At 44.8% G+C, this 18,959-nt stretch overlaps 1 protein-coding gene across 2 annotated transcripts in view; it reads left to right on the forward strand.

The window, feature by feature from the left end:
* Positions 1-18,959, forward strand: part of TNR (tenascin R) — a 425,309-nt gene that overhangs the window by 355,852 nt on the left and 50,498 nt on the right. For both annotated transcript variants that reach the window (XM_007989404.3, XM_037985917.2), the window contains one exon: positions 2,941-3,126. In XM_007989404.3, coding sequence (XP_007987595.3) covers positions 2,941-3,126 — 186 coding nt within the window. The remainder of the gene's footprint in view (positions 1-2,940; positions 3,127-18,959) is intronic.

The following is an 18,959-nucleotide window of genomic DNA, read 5'->3' on the forward strand; positions in this document are numbered from 1 at the left end:
CTCCTGCCTCAGCCTCCCAAGTAGCTAGGACTACAGGCACCTGCCACCATGTCCAGCTAATTTTTTGGATGTTTAGTAGAGAAGGTGTTTCACCATGTTAGCCAGGATGGTCTCGATCTCCTGACCTCATAATCTGCCCGCCTCGGCCTCCTAACGTGCTAGGATTATAGGTGTGAGCCACCATGCCTGGAGAGACAATAATTTTCTATTATTTAAGATACCCAGTTGGTGGTGCCTTGTTATGGCAGTGTTAGGAAACTAATAGGAACATCCAAGTCCCAACAGTTCAAGCCCCTACCTGCTTGGCAGTGATGCTACTCTAAGACTCTTCAGGAAGTTCTTTCATAATTTCAAGCTGGATGGCACTTGCACCTCAGCCAAGAATCTGGCTGCAAAGAGCAGAGTAGGGCTTCCTGCTCATACAAGGCCAGCACCCTCACTCAAAGCTATCCTTTTTTCTGCACCTTCTCACCCCAAGCATTCTCAATGCTCCACAGCTGAAATACTTAACAGGACTTTTCTAAAACTTGATGTATGTTTATCGAACACCTACCAGGTGCCAAGAACTATTCTAGGCACTGAGGCTACAGAATAAACAGATAGACAAGATCCTGGTTCACATGAATTACATTCCAGTGGAGAAACTGGACAAGGCAGAAGAAAATAAACACCCAAAATTATTTTGATTTTGAGTACTATGATGAAAAGTGAAATGAACGATACAGAGGCATGACCATGTTGGATCGAGTAGTTTGAAAAGGCTTCTCTGAGAAGGTGACGTTTTAACTAAGACCTAGATGACCTAAGCCATGTGAGGATCTGGAGAACATTCCAGGCAAAGGCAGAAGCCAGTTCAAAGGTCCTGAGGTAGGAATAAGCTTGATGAGTTTCAAGAGTAGAAAAAAAGCAATATAGCTGGAACACAACAAATAAGCATAGAAGTCGTACATGGTGATATCTGAGAAGCAGGCAGGGCTGGATCACACAGAGCCCTGCTGGCCACAATTAGGAGTTTGTAACAGGAAGCAACAGAAAAGTTTTAAGCAAGGGAATTACTTAATCTAATTTATGTTTTAGAGACTAGATATGTCTATTCCATAGTCTCAAGTCTCTCCACACGACCTCTACTAGACATCTGGCTTTGCCTTGCTCTTGACTGACTGACGTTGCAGAGAACAGCTCAGCTGCCACCTACAGGGGTGCCCTCAGTGGCCCCTCTCTCCTAGAGGTCAGACTTCAAGGCCAGAGGGAGCAAACAATTTCACCTCATCCTAGTTCTAACAACCGTCTTTCCAGACCTCATTCTCAGGATTGACTTCTTTCAGGATCATTGACATTGGAGGTGTCTGGTCCCTTCAGTGACAACACTGCACCTTAATCCACAGGCCACAACCCCTATGATCAAAAATACAAAAAAAAAAAAAAAAGAAAGAAAAAAAAAGAAAACCCCAAAGCATAGTCTAACATTTCCAAGGCTTGGGTTTTTAGTTGCGAAGAGCACTAGGTAGAAGTCTCAACCTTAACCCTAAACCTAAATTAATTTTGCTCCAGTTCAGTTTGAGCTGCACACCCCAAGCCCAGTCCAGTCCCTTTGCCCAGCCTCTCCTCCTGCATGAAATTTAGGGGCATACAATGCAGGGACAGGTGTTCCTCCACATGCCCATCTATCCAAGCTCCTCTCTCCATCCAACTGCTAGAGAAATCGCACACATAACACATCAAGAATACATAGTATCTGGCAAGCTAAAGTACAGTGAGTGAGGAAACATTTCTCAGGAAAACAAGCTGCAGAGACATAAATCTGCTAAAAGATTCACCCAATTTACATCACTAAACAGAACACTTCTCACTCCGAAGCCTCTGCACTCAGATTGATTCACAGCATTTCAGTCTTCTACAAGAACAATTGGTGGAAACTTGCCTTGCATTTGCAAATTAAAACAGTCCACTCGAGGTTTTCCCAGAACGAATGGCTAGTTCACTCCAAAGTTAAATTCAAGTGTCAAAGGCAAGAACTATTTTAAATGTTTTAAGTGACAGTTGTTCTGGGCAGCACGTTATTGCACTGCAAGTTGTTTATGCTGTTTCTGCCCAAAGAAGCTTGAAGAGATAGCCAGCCCTGGGAGAAAAAAAGCAGTGTCCCCGTGGTCTTTTTGTGGCAACCCCAGAGAACAAGCACTGGGGTTGATGGAACTCAGGAAAAGCTTCAGAGGCAACAGAAGCCAGCCCAGGCCTTGGGCACCTATTTTCACACAGGGCATCATGCTGTGTACTGTCCATGGATTGCCTAATCCATGCAACAACCTGAAATGTTGGTATTATTTGTCCATTTTACAGAGGTGGCCATCAAGGCCAAGCAGGGTTAAAAGACTTGCTCATGGTTCCACTACCAAAGATGTCAGAGCTGGGGATCAAACTGAAGTCTGACTCCAAAGCCTATATTATTTCTGCTACATCACATCGTCCATATATGTCTTACCTTTATAGCTGTGTTTATTCGGGTAAACACAGAGGAAGGCACCTTATACTTCAAAATCTTGAAATCAACAGTCTTTTTGTTTAGCAGTCAAATTTGATATTGTTCTATTCCATCTCCATCACTCGGGAGCTGGCTCTGATTTTCTCCTACTGGGGTTCCCCTTGTTTTGTTTTTAAGTTTATGATGTTGGCTGGTTTCTAGAACGCCACTGGAACTCTTGAATGGAAATGGGGGAAGCATAAAGCGTATTGATCTCCAGCTCCCAAGTATCACTCTAACCTGCCCAAGGAATTTGTCATGGCAGACCAAAAAGCTAAGGGTAGCCACAGTGTTCACTCAAATGTGAGCCAGAGGGTCAGGGGGTGTGGGCTGTCACCACTAATCTTTTCAGAGTTCAAGATGCACCACAAATGTACATTACATTATCATGTGTGATGTTGGTGATGTCTGTCTATTTGTAGAGATTGATGCCCCCAAGAACTTGCGAGTTGGTTCTCGCACAGCAACCAGCCTTGACCTCGAGTGGGATAACAGTGAGGCTGAAGTTCAGGAGTACAAGGTTGTGTACAGCACCCTGGCGGGTGAGCAATATCACGAGGTACTGGTCCCCAAGGGCATTGGTCCAACCACCAGGACCACCCTGACAGGTGAGTAAGACCTATCTCTTAGGGTTATGCTGGTTGCTGAGTCTACACTCTCACAGTTCTGTCCCCAACCCACACACCTTACAAACCCATGGCCAATTCCTATTGATCTCATCTCCTAAGTGCCTAGCACATATGTCTAGTACTATCCATTGTACTGCCATCACCTATTCTAAGCTACTAACATCTCCTTTTTTTTTTTTTTTTTTTTTTGAGAAGGAGTCTCTCCGTCACCCAGGCTGGAGTGCAATGGCACGATCTCAGCTCACTGCAACCTCTGCCTCTCGAGTTCAAGCAATTCTCCTGCAATCAGCCTCCCAAGTACCTGGGATTACAGGCATCTGCCACCACGGCTGGCTAATTTTGTATTTTTAATAGAAATGGGGTTTCTCCATGTTGGTCAGGCTGGTCACAAACTCCCGACCTCAGGTGATCCACCCACCTTGGCTTCCCAAAGTGCGGGGATTACAGGTGTGAGCTACCGCACCTGGCCTTCCAGTAACTTTTTCAAAGTACATTTTTGATTATGCCATTGCACTATGCAGATATTCCAGGGACTTCCCACTGCTCTTAGGATAAGCCCAGACCCTTAGTGTGGACACCAGGCCCTGCCTGGTTTTCCCCTGCCCTCTCCAGACTCACCTCCCACCCACATACGCTGGTGTTTTCTGGGCTCCAGGCCCATAAGTCTGCTTCTTTCCATTTCTCAAATACATATTCCCTCCTGCTACAGGGCTGGCAAATGCTGTTCCCTCTGTCTGATAGGAACCTCTTCATCTAGCCAATGCAGGCTTCCTTTTCCACTCCCAGGTTACTTCCCACTTCAGGGAGCCTGTTTGGTTCCTGGAAGAGGTCAGTTCATTCTGTCCAGCAGCCTCATCTTGCCAGTTTCCACTCACCTCCTAGCACTCCTCAGGTTATCATTTTACATGTGTGGCATGGTTATTTGACTATCAGTCTCCACCCTAAACCTAAATCTCTGTGAACATTGCACCATATTTGGTTTTGCTCATCATTGAATCTCAGAGTTCAGCATTTCCTGAATGAATGAATGAAACTGCAAAAGTTCACTATGACTTGGGCATGGATTGCAAGAGTTCACTGATAAAATGAGAGCCGAGTCATGCCATATGCACCCTGTGAAAAGTTTGGGTTTATTCTTAAGGGCAATGGAGAGTCATTGAGGGATTTTAAGTAAGGTGATGTAATGACTGGATTGTACAGAGAAGGGCAAGGTCAGAGGCAGGAAGACTGCTTAGGAGGCTGTTGCCGGAGTCAAAGGGAAATGATGATGGCATGGACTAAGGCAGTGTCCTTGGTCACAGCGATACCTGGCTGGGAAGTGTTCCCTGTCCCCTGGGAGTGTGAGACCCAGTCAACACCACTCCTGGGGCCTCTGGCTCACCCATCCAAGAAAACCTCCCTTCCCAAACTCACCAAAGGGTAGAAGACTGGAAATGGGGGCGCGGTTTTCAGACGAAGGAGATGCTGTGCAGAACAGTCGTGGACCAGGAGCTGCCAGTGTGCTCACAGACAGATATTCTGTTTAGTTTGTGTCTTGGATTCCTACAAAAGTATTTGCTGTCTTGGTAGACAAGGGATACACAGCAAAGAGCGCTTACAGTAAACAAGGGCAGTATAATCAAAGCAGTTTTCCTCCCAAGTTGAAATCCCAGACCGCCTTGCCAAATACAGCCAGTTAAAGTAAATATAATAAATGCCTTTTCCAGACAGACGCACTCCTAAAGGCACAGCAAGGAGATCGGAAGATATGCTGACCAAGCGGATTAATAGGGGTGAATTAGGCAGAGAAAGGATAAACCAGCTGGCATAGGGCCTCACAGAGAGCTTGAAACAGTCACAAAAATTAAGCTAAATCCCCCCAAAAAAACACAAAAACTAAAATGATACAAGAGGGAACTGATTCTAAGCGCAACCCATCCCTGCCTAGAGCCGCAGGCTAATTTGGTAATTAGCAGTTATATAAAATCAATGGCTAACTGTTCAGATGGAGGATGCGCCATGAAATCATGAGAGAGACAGAAAACCCAGACACGTCCTAGTTCTTATTTCCCTCTACTGGGAAAAAAGAAGATTCAACACTCACAGATCATCTGTCTTATTCCAGGCACCCTCATACAGTTATAACTTCTTTGTTCTTCACAACCACCTCATGAGGTGGGTATGGTTAGCATTCCCGTTTTACGGATGAGGAAACTGAGGCTCATGGAGTTTGAAAACTTGCCCAAGTTTACAAAGCTAGCAAGGGGCACAGCTGTGATTCAAACCCGCTCCTTCTGAGTACAGTCAGAAGGTTACCCTTCCATGGCTGCTTCCACTAAAGAAGTAAAATGTAAGGGACAGTCCAAATTTAAATGCCACAGACCTAGAAGGGATGGGAAAATTATTATTGAGTATGAGGCTTAAATAGGTTGATCTTTTGTTATAGTCAGACTTAAAACATTTCAAATATATATATTACATTACATTTATATATTACACATAATTATCTCAGGGAGCTCACTTCTGGGGAGATTTATAAAGGCAAATAGCTTAACATAATTTAAGAAGGGATTATTGGCACATAAGGAAATCAAGTGTATCTGTACTCGCTGAGATGCTAGTTGCAAGGATTGTTGGTTCTCCTGCTGAGGCATCTGGGGGAAGAGAAGGGAGAGCCATGAAAAAGAGAAAGGGACAAAAGGGAGAAGTTTGACTTTGGCTCTAAAACATTGTGCTTTCTCCCTTACTCTCCAACTTGGAGCCTAAAAAGTTAAGTTTTTCAGCCTCCAACACCTGTGTTCAGACTCAGTTTGATTTGAATGCTGTCCTCTGTGCAATATGCTAAGAGCCTAGACTTTCGACTCTGTACCCAGGCTTGCCACTTACTGTGTAATTTGGGACAGTTGATTGAATCTTTCTAAACCTCTGTTTCTTCATCTGTTAAAGGGGACTGATACCACCGACCTCACAGTGCCATCATGAGGCATTCATAAGACAATACATTTAACGAGCTTAAGGTAGTGCTTCTGACAACAAACTACTCAGTAAGTGGATGGCAGTGGTGAAGAAGAAAGAGATGAGGAGGTCTGTGAGCTACTGGATGGTTTAGGATGTCCTCCTTTAGTCCAGGTGGCCTAGTGGTTTAGAACCTTGCCTCCCACAGCATGGTGCAGCCACCAGCAGCCCGGGCATCACCCCCAGAGACGTTGGAGGCCTCTTCTCCCGAGAACTACCAACCCAAAGCCTGCATTTTAGGACCCCTGCTTCAAGGAAATCCATGAAACTCACTTAGAGCACAGCTTTGGAAGTCACCCCACTCAAGGGTGAGACCAGCTTCATGAAGTGTGCATCCTTGAACAAATTTCTTAAATTTCCTGCACTTCAATTTTCTCACCTGAAAGACATCCTATCTACCTCATTGGGTTGTTGTGAGGATTAAATGAAATCATACATATATCCCTATTCAAGTACTTAAGATGGAGCCTGGCACACAGCAAGCACTCAACACCCGTGTGATTTTTTATTGGTATTAAACCCCACAAAGCTCAGACCTGAAGCCATGGCTGCCTGGCCTTTTCCAGGCACAACGTCAGGCCCCCTTTATTCTCGCTATTGACTCTCAACCCTTAAAGCTCTGCGGCACCTGTATTTGCCATTCCTTGCAGGAGCCCTTGTCTCTGAGTCCACCATTTTCCTCTTTGCTGTGGAATCCAGGCCCTTCCTGACTCTCCTGGTCTCTGAGACATTCCCAGGGCTGGCTGGCAGCAAGTACCCCCTCTCGACCTCCCTCTTTACAAATGTTGCCCTCTGCCACATAGAGTCCAGGCTGGGGCCCAAAATTCAAAACATTCCCCCACCTCCCATTATTCTCTGTAGGCAACGTCCAGAGAATTCCTTCTGGGATATGAATTTGCTACTGAACAACAGACTCAATGTCTGCAATGACTTTTTCTCTCTGCTCTGGTGGCTTCTGTGTCCTTAATAAGTCTGTTTTAGGCTCAGTCACTTCGCCTGTATGGTGTCTGTTTGGCCTGTGCACCATACCTATAGTCCCAAAGGGGTGCTTGAGTGTTACACACCTTACCAGCCAGATTAGAACCTGGCACCATGTAACAGGGTGCAGTACCACTCTGCTTTCTGGGCAGCAACAACAACAACAACAAAAAGAAATAATTTAGAAAACTCCAAGTAGAGAGAGGGAAGGAAAGAGAGAGAGAGGGGAGGGAGAAGATTTTTAGCTGCTGATTGCAATTTAGCCAAAAACATCAACTTCCCTGCCTGGGACTAACGCAAATTATAAACACTACTCTGGCCTTTGTGTATAAGGTGACTGCTCTAATCTGTCATCAAAAAGGCATGTGGTTGTGTTTTAGCAGTAGGGGAGGGGACTTGCCCTCAGCCATCCACACTCTCTCACCTGGTCTTCCCTCATGAACAGAAGCCTAGGATCCTTGAGGATTCTCATGACCAGGAAATAAGGCAAGAGGAGCCAGGCCCATGTGGTCACAGGAGCATCATGCTCTCACAACCATCCAAGGCCTGTTCATCGCACCCCTCACCCACTCCACAGGGCACCTGCCTGTGGGCCTCATGATGGCACTTGCCAACCTGCTGCCTCTCCCTGGACCAGGACTATCTCGATCTCCAGTTGATAAGCTGAAAAATTGCCAACAGGGCCTAGGAAATCCAGAAGCTTGACAGTTTCTACAGATGTGATACAACATAGGAATGCAAGAAAACAGAGACTTACAGCCAGTCACACATGATACACTCACACGCACCACATGCACACATGTACACACAAACACAACTACACACTCTCGCACTTACACTTAAGCACATACACACACATACATGCACACACTCACATAGTCATACACACCACACATGCTCATGTACTCATACATACACACTACAAGTTCATATACCCTCACACTTACACACACTCACACACACTAGGCTGACACCTGTAAGCACGTCCTAATCATGCTTTGGGAGTTGCTGCCTTCAAGGTTTCTGGCCCAAATGGGGGTCTAGTGATGAGAAGGTGGGCTCCTCAGGGTACACTGGCAGGCCATGTGCTTGTCTGCAGGAGAAGAAATCTGAGACTCCAGAGGGAGTCCAGCTGGCGAGTCAGCACTGACCACGACACTCGATGTCCACCTCGCCCTGTCTGCACTCCCTGATGGGCCAGTGCACAAACACCAAACCCAGCACCAGACTTTCAACGCCCTGCAGCTCTTCTGAGGAGGAAAGGACCAGGCACAGGGCCTGGGGGCCTGGGCCAGACAGTGCTCAGCCTCCTTTGGGCGAAGTCACAGTGACCCCAAGTGGTCACTTTGGTAAGGCACCCTCCAAACATGGTGTCACCTTCCAGGGGCGGGAAGGTGGGGAGTGGGCTGCAGAGGCCCAAGTAGAAGTGGAGGAAAGAAAGGACAAAGGCTTCCACATACCTCTTCCTCACGGAGTTGGGACATACAGGGCCTATTCCTTATTTGTCTTAAAGGCTGGGGATAAGGGGCTCAGGGGAAAAGCCAGAAAACTATTTCAGAAAACCTGAAACTATTTCAGCTTCAGCTTCCACTTCCTCAGCAGGTAATACTTGTTCACAGCAACAACCCAGAATAGGGATGCTCCTGTAGGACAAGGCTGATGAACTGTGTTTCTCATTAATTCCACCAGCAATAAGAAAGCTCCATCTGAGAACAGTCCTTAGAAGTATTATTTTTCTTATCAAAAATGGGCTTGTTAGGCCAGTCCCTTCCTTTAAATCAGGATGGAATTGGCTGCTTCTCTTCAGACTTGAACATCATGCACACCCAAAAAAGCAGGGAAATGGCCTCGAAAGCCTGACTCATTCCAGGAACCCTGAAGATGCACCTGTCATTATCCAAAGAGATAAGTGTGGGGAGGCTGGGAGCTCAGATCTCCATTTAACTAAAAAGCAGATTGGTGCCTATCTGGTGTGATTTCAGGGGCTCTCCAAAGATCCTCTCTGCATATCTCCCCCATGAAACCTCTGGTCTCCAAATTCCACTGATGGGAAATTTCTCCGTGAGGGACCCTATATTAGTCCCTGGGTTTTCATGAATTATTTTGCCAGAGCTGCCTTTGCATGCCCTGTTTCCTTTGTCTGGGATGCCCTCCCTGCCACCAGATGTCCATGGGTCCTTCAAAACCCAGTCCAGATATCCTCTCTTCACAGTCTCCCCAACACTCCCCACCACCACCGCTACTGCCACCACCACCATGCTGCTTCTATGCATGTTTTCTCACTATACTACATACTGAAAAAAATAAAATCTTTGACCCAAAGACCTAAGAGTCTAGTGAGGAAACCCATATGAAAATTAACAATAATAACATAATCACTATAAAAACTGCAGATTGACTGCAAGCTCCTTAGGGACAGGGTCCTCAGTTTGTCCCTCTCCACGAAGGTAGGCACCCAGTGCACTAGGGCCAATCACACCCCTACCCTCAGTTTCATAGACTTGAGCTTCACAGACACTTGGTAGATGATCCCAGGGATTTAAAGATGGAAAGAGTCCATATTTCCTCATGTCCACTTGAGCTCAACCAAGCCTGCAGACCCCAAGTATCTTATTCATGTTTTTGCTAGCAAGAGACAGCAATCTCAGTTCCTTGGGCCTCCTTCTCCCTACCACTTTCCCTGCTAGCAACAGCAGGCATGAAGAATAGGTTTCCAAAACAGGGCTAAATAAGTCATTCTGCCTTTATCACCACAGTCCTTGCACTGCAGGTGAGAATGTGCTAGCTCCTGTTCCTCTCCAGCCCTCATTAATCTATGACTGCTCATTATGTCCCATTCTGACCACTAGAGAATTCCATATTTCCTTCCCTCTATCTTTCCTTATCTTAGCCAGCTTTAAGTTTCAACTCAAATACCTTCTCTGGAAGACTTATCTGCCTGTTACAGCGCATGCTGATCTTCTCCCTGCTGATCCTGTCCTCTTAGTCCCTTGCTGATCTTTTCCTCTTAGTTGGCAGCCCCTGCTTTGGTCCTGCATTAGTCTATTTGCATCACTATAAAGGAATATTTGAGGAATTTATAAAGAAAGGAGGTTTGACTGGCTTGCAGTTCTGCAGGGTGTACAGGAAACATGACACCAGCATCTGCTTCTGGTGAGGGCCTCAGAAAGCTTACAATCATGGGGAAAGCCAGAGGGCGAGCCCCCGCATCACACAATGAGAGAGGGGGCAAGGGCTTGGGGGAGGTGCCACACACTTTTAAACAACCAGATCTCACGAGAACTCACTCACTATCTCAAGCACAGCTCCAAGCCATTCATGAGGGCTCTACCCCATGACCCAAGCACCCAAGCATTCAACATGAGATTTGGAGGGGACAAGCATCCAAACTATAACAGGTACATCACTCTCGATTTCCAGTTTGCTTAATCTGCTCCCTCCTCCTGGCCTGTAAGACTCAGGGATGGGAACCATGCTATGATGTGTCAGAAAAAACACGGGACTTGGGTTCCAAACCTAGTTTTGTTTTGTTTTTGAGACGGAATCTCGCTCTGTTGCCCAGGCTGGAGTGCAGTGGTGTGATCTCGGCTCACTGCAAGCTTCGCCTCCCAGGTTCACGCCATTCTCCTGCCTCAGCCTCCCCAGTAGCTGGGACTACAGGTGCCCGCCACCTCGCCCAGCTAATTTTTTTGTATTTTTAGTAGAGATGGGTTTTCACCGTGTTATCCAAGATGGTCTTGATCTCCTGACCTCATGATCCGCCCATCTCAGTCTCCCAAACCTAGTTTTATCATGTAATAGTTGTGTGACCTTGGCCAAGGAATAGAATTCTTGGAGCTCCTGTTTGCTTATCTACAATACCCTATCAGTAGCACTGCAGGAAATTAAATAACATGTGAATATTTAAGAAGCTCAGTTATAATTGCATAACTCTTTACCATCAGACACTCAAGAATTTTTTACTTCTCTTTTTCTTCCCTCCCCTTCGTCATTATTCTTTTCCATGTAGCTTAATGCTTGGCATATTATGGGTGCTCACTAAATAATTAATTTACTTTTTTAGCACAGATTCCCTTTCATCCCCAAAAGGGCAAGGCTAATGTCTTGTTTAGCTCACACCACCTTGTGCCTGACACAAAGGAGGCCCTTAATAATATTTGCTTAGTGGATGACTATGCTTTAGAGGTTCCAAGAAGAATGGGTGTGAGGTGAAAGAGTTGAGAAAAGCATCAACTTCCAAGCTGAACAAAGAAAGTTCTGTAAGGAATGGAGAGTAGTGATTTCCTATGGGATGAATTTTCCGTGCTATTGTTAAGAAAGGGAACAGGGCCATTTATATGTTACCACTTGCAGGAGTTGGATGGAGAGATAAAGGGGGCATTGATAGAGAGCAATGGGGTCTTTAAAAAGTGAGAAATGCCTAGGAGTACTCAGAGTGCTGATATATAGGTGTACTGGCTATGCCTCAGATACTTGTGGGTTTTTTTTCCAGCAGAACTATATTTTACCTGCTGACAAAGAGCAACAATTCACTTGTAGCATGGAAGAAAGCTGCTGAAAATCAAAGGAAAGCAGCAGACACGAACCTATAAGCGAGTCCCACTTTTCCATCCTCTAGACAGAAAACCTGGGAAGAGAATGCTTTAAATTCTGCTCTGCAGTTTTCTGGGAGAAGATGATTCCATTGTAAATTATTGAACATTTCATTTAAGCTTCATAAATAAGAAACTGGGATGAAAACGTTACATGTTAGATCTGTTTGGCAGCATATAATTTCTGTCTTATTCCCTCGATCTGTCACCCTTCATCTATGTTGGAGAATTTCTACTTCATTATAGGCAATTGAAGGTCTCAATCAGTTGCCTGATAAAAATAGTTTATGTCCCAAAGGTAATCTCATTTCTGCAACCAAGGATGTACCTGGGACTCACTGAACATATTGATGGAGATAAATCTGTGCTTCAAATGGATCTGGAGGTACTGCAATCACCCACTCAATCTAGAGATAGGTACTCAGCCCAGCCAGGGGCAAGGTCCTCACAGCCACCTGGACTCCCTGAATCACTGGTTTCCAACAGAGCCAACAGGCTAGGCCCCAGCAAACCAATAACAACAGGTGTACCCAGGAAGAGCCTGTACTTGCCTGGGTTACTTTTTGTAGTTGATGAGACCACTCACAAAAAAAATGTATTCAAAATCCAGGAATAGTTCTCTGTGCAAAGTAATAAAATATTAGCTATTACCAGTAAGATCCAGGCACTGGACTTTAAACACTTGGACTCATATAATCCTCATGATGACCCACTGATATAGATGCTGTTATTATTCTCATTCTTCAGAAATTGAGGCTCAAAGATGTTAAGTAATCAAAATTACACAGGTAAAAGGTGGAAGAGACTGAATATAAACATAGATATGTCAGACGTCAAAGGCTGTCAAACTTCAAAGTTTACCTCCACTGGTGTTGCCACTTTAGAGAAAGAAGGAATTAGGGTTGGGAAAGAAAGCAAGCTGGTTCAAGAAAAGAAAGAGGGCTGATTCAAATGCCTACCCAGACAGGGCTTCGGGACTGCATTCCTGGGAGGGAAACTGGCCTGGTAAGCTCTGCCATGCTTAAGCAACATTTATTGCATGGACTGCATGAAACCCTACTGAGGAAGGGGATGAAGAACCCGCTGGCTGCCAGGCAGCATTCCTCTTGGCCAAGCCAAGCCATTTGTTAAAGAAATGTTGCTCAAAGTATTTCCAATCAAAATCAGGGATTCCAGAGAAATCACAGCTGCCCTGAAAAGCCAGTGTAATGGAAGAAGTAATAGGACATCCCATTCCTCCTAAAAGCCCTGAACTCTGAGACCAGAAGCCAACGGGGCATCTCTAGCTGGTCACAGACTTACTCTGTGCCACAGTTTCTTTTTATAAAAAGATGATGTACTCTGTTGAATAACAGTCCCCTCAAAATGCATGTCCACCCCAAACCCATGAGTGTGACCTTATTTGGAAATAAGGTCTTTACAGATGCAGTAGAGTTAAGATGAGGTCATACTGGATTAGGGTGGCCCCTAAATTCAATGTCACTGGTGTGTTTATAAGAAGAGGGGAAGACACAGACACACAGGGAGAAGGCCATGTGTCTACAGAGGCAGAGACTGGGGTGATGCAACTACAAGCCAAGGAATGCCAGGGAGTGCTGGCAACCACCAGAACCTAAGTCTCCTTGAGCCTTCAGAGGAAACGTGGTCCTGGAGACACTTTGATTTCAGACTTCTAGACTTCAGAACTGTGAGAGGACACATGTCTGTTTTAAGCCACACTGTGTGTGGTAATTTATAAGAGCAGTCATAGGAAGCTAATGCAGATGGAGAAAAGACTGCTTATTCCACCTTCCTCCCAAGGTTGTGATGAGACTTTAAAACACAATCCATTCTGAAAAACACAGATGTTATATAAACACAGAATACCATTGCAATCAGCCATGAGCCCACACAAAGTCCCACAAAGAGCCTACTGGAAGGACTCAGACTGACCATTAGAGGTTGGCAGGGTGATCACTTGATTTTGCTGGGTTTTTTGTTTTGTTTTGTTTTGTTTTTGTTTGTTTGTTTGTTTTTGTTTTTTTGATACAGAGTCTCACTTTGTCACCGAGGCTGGAGTGCAGTGGCGTGATCTTGGCTCACTGCAACCCCCGCCTCCTGGGTTCAAGTGATTCTCCTGCCTCAACCTCCCAAGTAGCTGGGACTACAGATGCAAACCACCACACCAGGCTAATTTTTGTAATTTTAGTAGAGACAGGTTTCACCATATTGGTCAGGCTGGTCTCAAACTCCTGACCTCAGGTGATCCACGCACCTCGGTCTCCCAAAGTATTGGGATTATAGGCATGAGCCACCGTGCCCCGCCTTTGTTGGGTTTTTCTACAATCCCAGTCCTAATAGATAAAGATGAGTTTGATGCCAGTTGTAATAGATGAAATAGCCCTCAAAGAATCCCCAGCATCTGTGAATATAACCACCTTACACGGCAAAAAGGACTTTGCAGGTGTGATTAAATTAAAGATCTTGAGAAGGAGAGACTAGCCTGTCCTATGCAGGTGGGTCCAACATGATCACAAGGATTTTCATAAGATGGATGTAGGGAGGTCAGAGTCAGAGTAGATGCAATGATAGGAGCAGAGGTCAGAGAGAGAAAACAGATTTGATCGTTTCAAGCTGCTGGCTTTGAAGATAGATTAAGAGACCATGAACCAAAGAAGGCAGGCAGCCTCTAGAAGTTAGAAAAGGCAGGGAAATGGATTTTCTCCTAGAGCCTCCAGAAGGAATGCAGCCCTGCTGAACTACTTTAGACTGCAGACCTCCTGAACTAACTGTAAAAGAATCTACTTTTGTTGTTATAAGTCACTAAATTGTGGTGATGTGTTACAGCAGCAATAGGAAACTAGTACACCAGTCAAACTGGTCAGTCTGAAAATAAATGTGAAAGAGGGCAAGGAGGGGGGCGGAGCAAGATGGCCGAATAGGAACGGCTCCAGTCTCCAACTCCCAGCGTGAGCGACACAGAAGACCGGTGATTTCTGCATTTTCAACTGAGGTACTGGGTTGATCTCACTAGGGAGTGCCGGACAATCGGTGCTGGTCAGCTGCTGCAGCCTGACGAGCGAGAGCTGAAGCAGGGCGAGGCATCGCCTCACCTGGGAAGTGCAAGGGGAAAGGGAATCCCTTTTCCTAGCCAGGGGAACTGAGACACACAACACCTGGAAAATCGGGTAACTCCCACCCCAATACTGCACTTTAAGCAAACAGGCACACCAGGAGATCATATCCCACACCTGGCCGGGAGGGTCCCACGCCCAGGGAGCCGCCCTCATTGCTAGCACAGCAGTCTGCGATCTCGCGGCAAGGCAGCAGCGAGGCTGGGGGAGGGGCGCCTGCCATTGCTGAGGCTTAAGTAGGTAAACAAAGCCGCTGGGAAGCTCGAACTGGGTGGAGCTCACAGCAGCTCAAGGAAACCTGCCTGTCTCTGTAGACTCCACCTCTGGGGACAGGGCACAGTAAACAACAACGGAAGCAGCAGAAACCTCTGCAGACGCAAACGACTCTGTCTGACAGCTGTGAAGAGAGCAGTGGATCTCCTAACACGGAGGTTGAGATCTGAGAAGGGACAGACTGCCTGCTCAAGTGGGTCCCTGACCCCTGAGTAGCCTAACTGGGAGACATCCCCCACTAGGGGCAGTCTGACACCCCACACCTCACAGGGTAGAGTACACCCCTGAGAGGAAACCTCCAAAGCAAGAATCAGACAGGTACACTCGCTGTTCAGCAATATTTTATCTTCTGCAGCCTCTGCTGCTGACACCCAGGCAAACAGGGTCTGGAGTGGACCTCAAGCAATCTCCAACAGACCTACAGCTGAGGGCCCTGACTGTTAGAAGGAAAACTATCAAACAGGAAGGACACCTACACCAAAACCCCATCAGTACGTCACCATCATCATCAAAGACCAGAGGCAGATAAAACCACAAAGATGGGGAAAAAGCAGGGCAGAAAAGCTGGAAATTCAAAAAATAAGAGCGCATCTCCCCCGGCAAAGGAGCGCAGCTCATCGCCAGCAACGGATCAAAGCTTGATGGAGAATGACTTTGACGAGATGAGAGAAGAAGGCTTCAGTCCATCAAACTTCTCAGAGCTAAAGGAGGAATTATGTACCCAGTGCAAAGAAACTAAAAATCTTGAAAAAAAAGTGGAAGAATTGATGGCTAGAGTAATTAATGCAGAGAAGGTCATAAACGAAATGAAAGAGATGAAAACCATGACACGAGAAATACGTGACAAATGCACACGCTTCAGTAACCGACTTGATCAACTGGAAGAAAGAGTATCAGCGATTGAGGATCAAATGAACGAAATGAAGCAAGAAGAGAAACCAAAAGAAAAAAGAAGAAAAAGAAATGAACAAAGCCTGCAAGAAGTATGGGATTATGTAAAAAGACCAAATCTACGTCTGATTGGGGTGCCTGAAAGTGAGGGGGAAAATGGAACCAAGTTGGAAAACACTCTTCAGGATATCATCCAGGAGAACTTCCCCAACCTAGTAGGGCAGGCCAACATTCAAATCCAGGAAATACAGAGAATGCCACAAAGATACTCCTCGAGAAGAGCAACTCCAAGACACATAATTGCCAGATTCACCAAACTTGAAATGAAGGAAAAAATCTTAAGGGCAGCCAGAGAGAAAGGTTGGGTTACCCAAAAAGGGAAGCCCATCAGACTAACAGCAGATCTCTCGGCAGAAACTCTACAAGCCAGAAGAGAGTGGGGGCCAATATTCAACATTCTTAAAGAAAAGAATTTTCAACCCAGAATTTTATATCCAGCCAAACTAAGTTTCATAAGTGAAGGAGAAATAAAATCTTTTACAGATAAGCAAATGCTTAGAGATTTTGTCACCACTAGGCCTGCCTTACAAGAGACCCTGAAGCACTAAACATGGTGCTAAACAAAGAGAAGGAAGCACTAAACATGGAAAGGAACAACCGGTACCAGCCACTGCAAAAACATGCCAAAATGTAAAGACCATTTAGGCTAGGAAGAAACTGCATCAACTAACAAGCAAAATAACCAGTTAATATCATAATGGCAGGATCAAGTTCACACATAACAATCTTAACCTTAAATGTAAATGGACTAAATGCTGCAATTAAAAGACACAGACTAGTAAACTGGATAAAGAGTTAAGACCCATCAGTCCGCTGTATTCAGGAGACCCATCTCACACGCAGAGACATACATAGGCTCAAGATAAAGGGATGGAGGAAGATTTACCAAGCAAATGGAGAACAAAAAAAAGCAGGGGTTGCAATACTAGTCTCTGATAAAACAGACTTTAAACCATCAAAGATCAAAAGAGACAAAGAAGGCCATTACATAATCGTAAAAGGATCAATTCAACTGGAAGAGCTAACTATCCTAAATATATATGCACCCAATACAGGAGCACCCAGATTCATAAAGCAAGTCCTTAGAGACTTACAAAGAGACTTAGACTCCCATACAATAATAATGGGAGACTTCAACACTCCACTGTCAACATTAGACAGATCAACAAGACAGAAAGTTAACAAGGATATCCAGGAATTGAACTCATCTCTGCAGCAAGTAGACCTAATAGATATCTATAGAACTCTCCACCCCAAATCAACAGAATATACATTCTTCTCAGCACCACATCGCACTTACTCCAAAATTGACCACATAATTGGAAGTAAAACACTCCTCAGCAAATGTACAAGAACAGAAATTATAACAAACTGTCTCTCAGACCACAGTGCAATCAAACTAGAACTCAGGACTAAGAAACTCAATCAAAACCACTCAACTACATGGAAACTGAACAACCTGCTCCTGAATGATTACTGGGTACATAACGAAATGAAGGCAGAAATAAAGATGTTCTTTGAAACCAATGAGAACAAAGATACAACATACCAGAATCTCTGGGACACATTTAAAGCAGTGTGTAGAGGGAAATTTATAGCACTAAATGCCCACAAGAGAAAGCAGGAAAGATCTAAAATTGACACTCTAACATCACAATTAAAAGAACTAGAGAAGCAAGAGCAAACGCATTCAAAAGCTAGCAGAAGGCAAGAAATAACTAAGATCAGAGAAGAACTGAAGGAGATAGAGACACAAAAAACCCTCCAAAAAATCAATGAATCCAGGAGTTGGTTTTTTGAAAAGATCAACAAAATTGACAGACTGCTAGCAAGACTAATAAAGAAGAAAAGAGAGAAGAATCAAATCGACGCAATAAAAAATGATAAAGGGGATATCACCACCAGGCCCACAGAAATACAAACTACCATCAGAGAATACTATAAACACCTCTATGCAAATAAACTAGAAAATCTAGAAGAAATGGATTATATCCTGGACACTTACACTCTTCCAAGACTAAACCAGGAAGAAGTTGAATCCCTGAATAGACCAATAGCAGGCTCTGAAATTGAGGCAATAATTAATAGCCTACCAACGAAAAAAAGTCCAGGACCAGATGGATTCACAGCTGAATTCTACCAGAGGTACAAGGAGGAGCTGGTACCATTCCTTCTGAAACTATTCCAATCAATAGAAAAAGAGGGAATCCTCCCTAACTCATTTTATGAGGCCAACATCATCCTGATACCAAAGCCTGGCAGAGACACAACAAAAAAAGAGAATTTTAGACCAATATCCCTGATGAACATCGATGCAAAAGTCCTCAATAAAATACTGGCAAACCGGATTCAGCAGCACATCAAAAAGCTTATCCACCATGATCAAGTGGGCTTCATCCCTGGGATGCAAGGCTGGTTCAACATTCGCAAATCAATAAACATAATCCAGCATATAAACAGAACCAAAGACAAGAACCACATGATTATCCCAATAGATGCAGAAAAGGCTTTTGACAAAATTCAACAGCCTTTCATGCTAAAAACGCTCAATAAATTCGGTATTGATGGAACGTACCTCAAAATAATAAGCTATTTATGACAAACCCACAGCCAATATCATACTGAATGGGCAAAAACTGGAAAATTTCCCTTTGAAAACTGGCACAAGACAGGGATGCCCTCTCTCACCACTCCTATTCAACATAGTGTTGGAAGTTCTGGCTAGGGCAATCAGGCAAGAAAAAGAAATCAAGGGGATTCAGTTAGGAAAAGAAGAAGTCAAATTGTCCCTGTTTGCAGATGACATGATTGTATATTTAGAAAACCCCATTGTCTCAGCCCAAAATCTCCTTAAGCTGATAAGCAACTTCAGAAAAGTCTCAGGATACAAAATTAATGTGCAAAAATCACA

This window comes from Chlorocebus sabaeus, chromosome 25 (assembly GCF_047675955.1).
Source record: "Chlorocebus sabaeus isolate Y175 chromosome 25, mChlSab1.0.hap1, whole genome shotgun sequence".
Classification (NCBI taxonomy): Eukaryota; Metazoa; Chordata; class Mammalia; order Primates; family Cercopithecidae; genus Chlorocebus; species Chlorocebus sabaeus.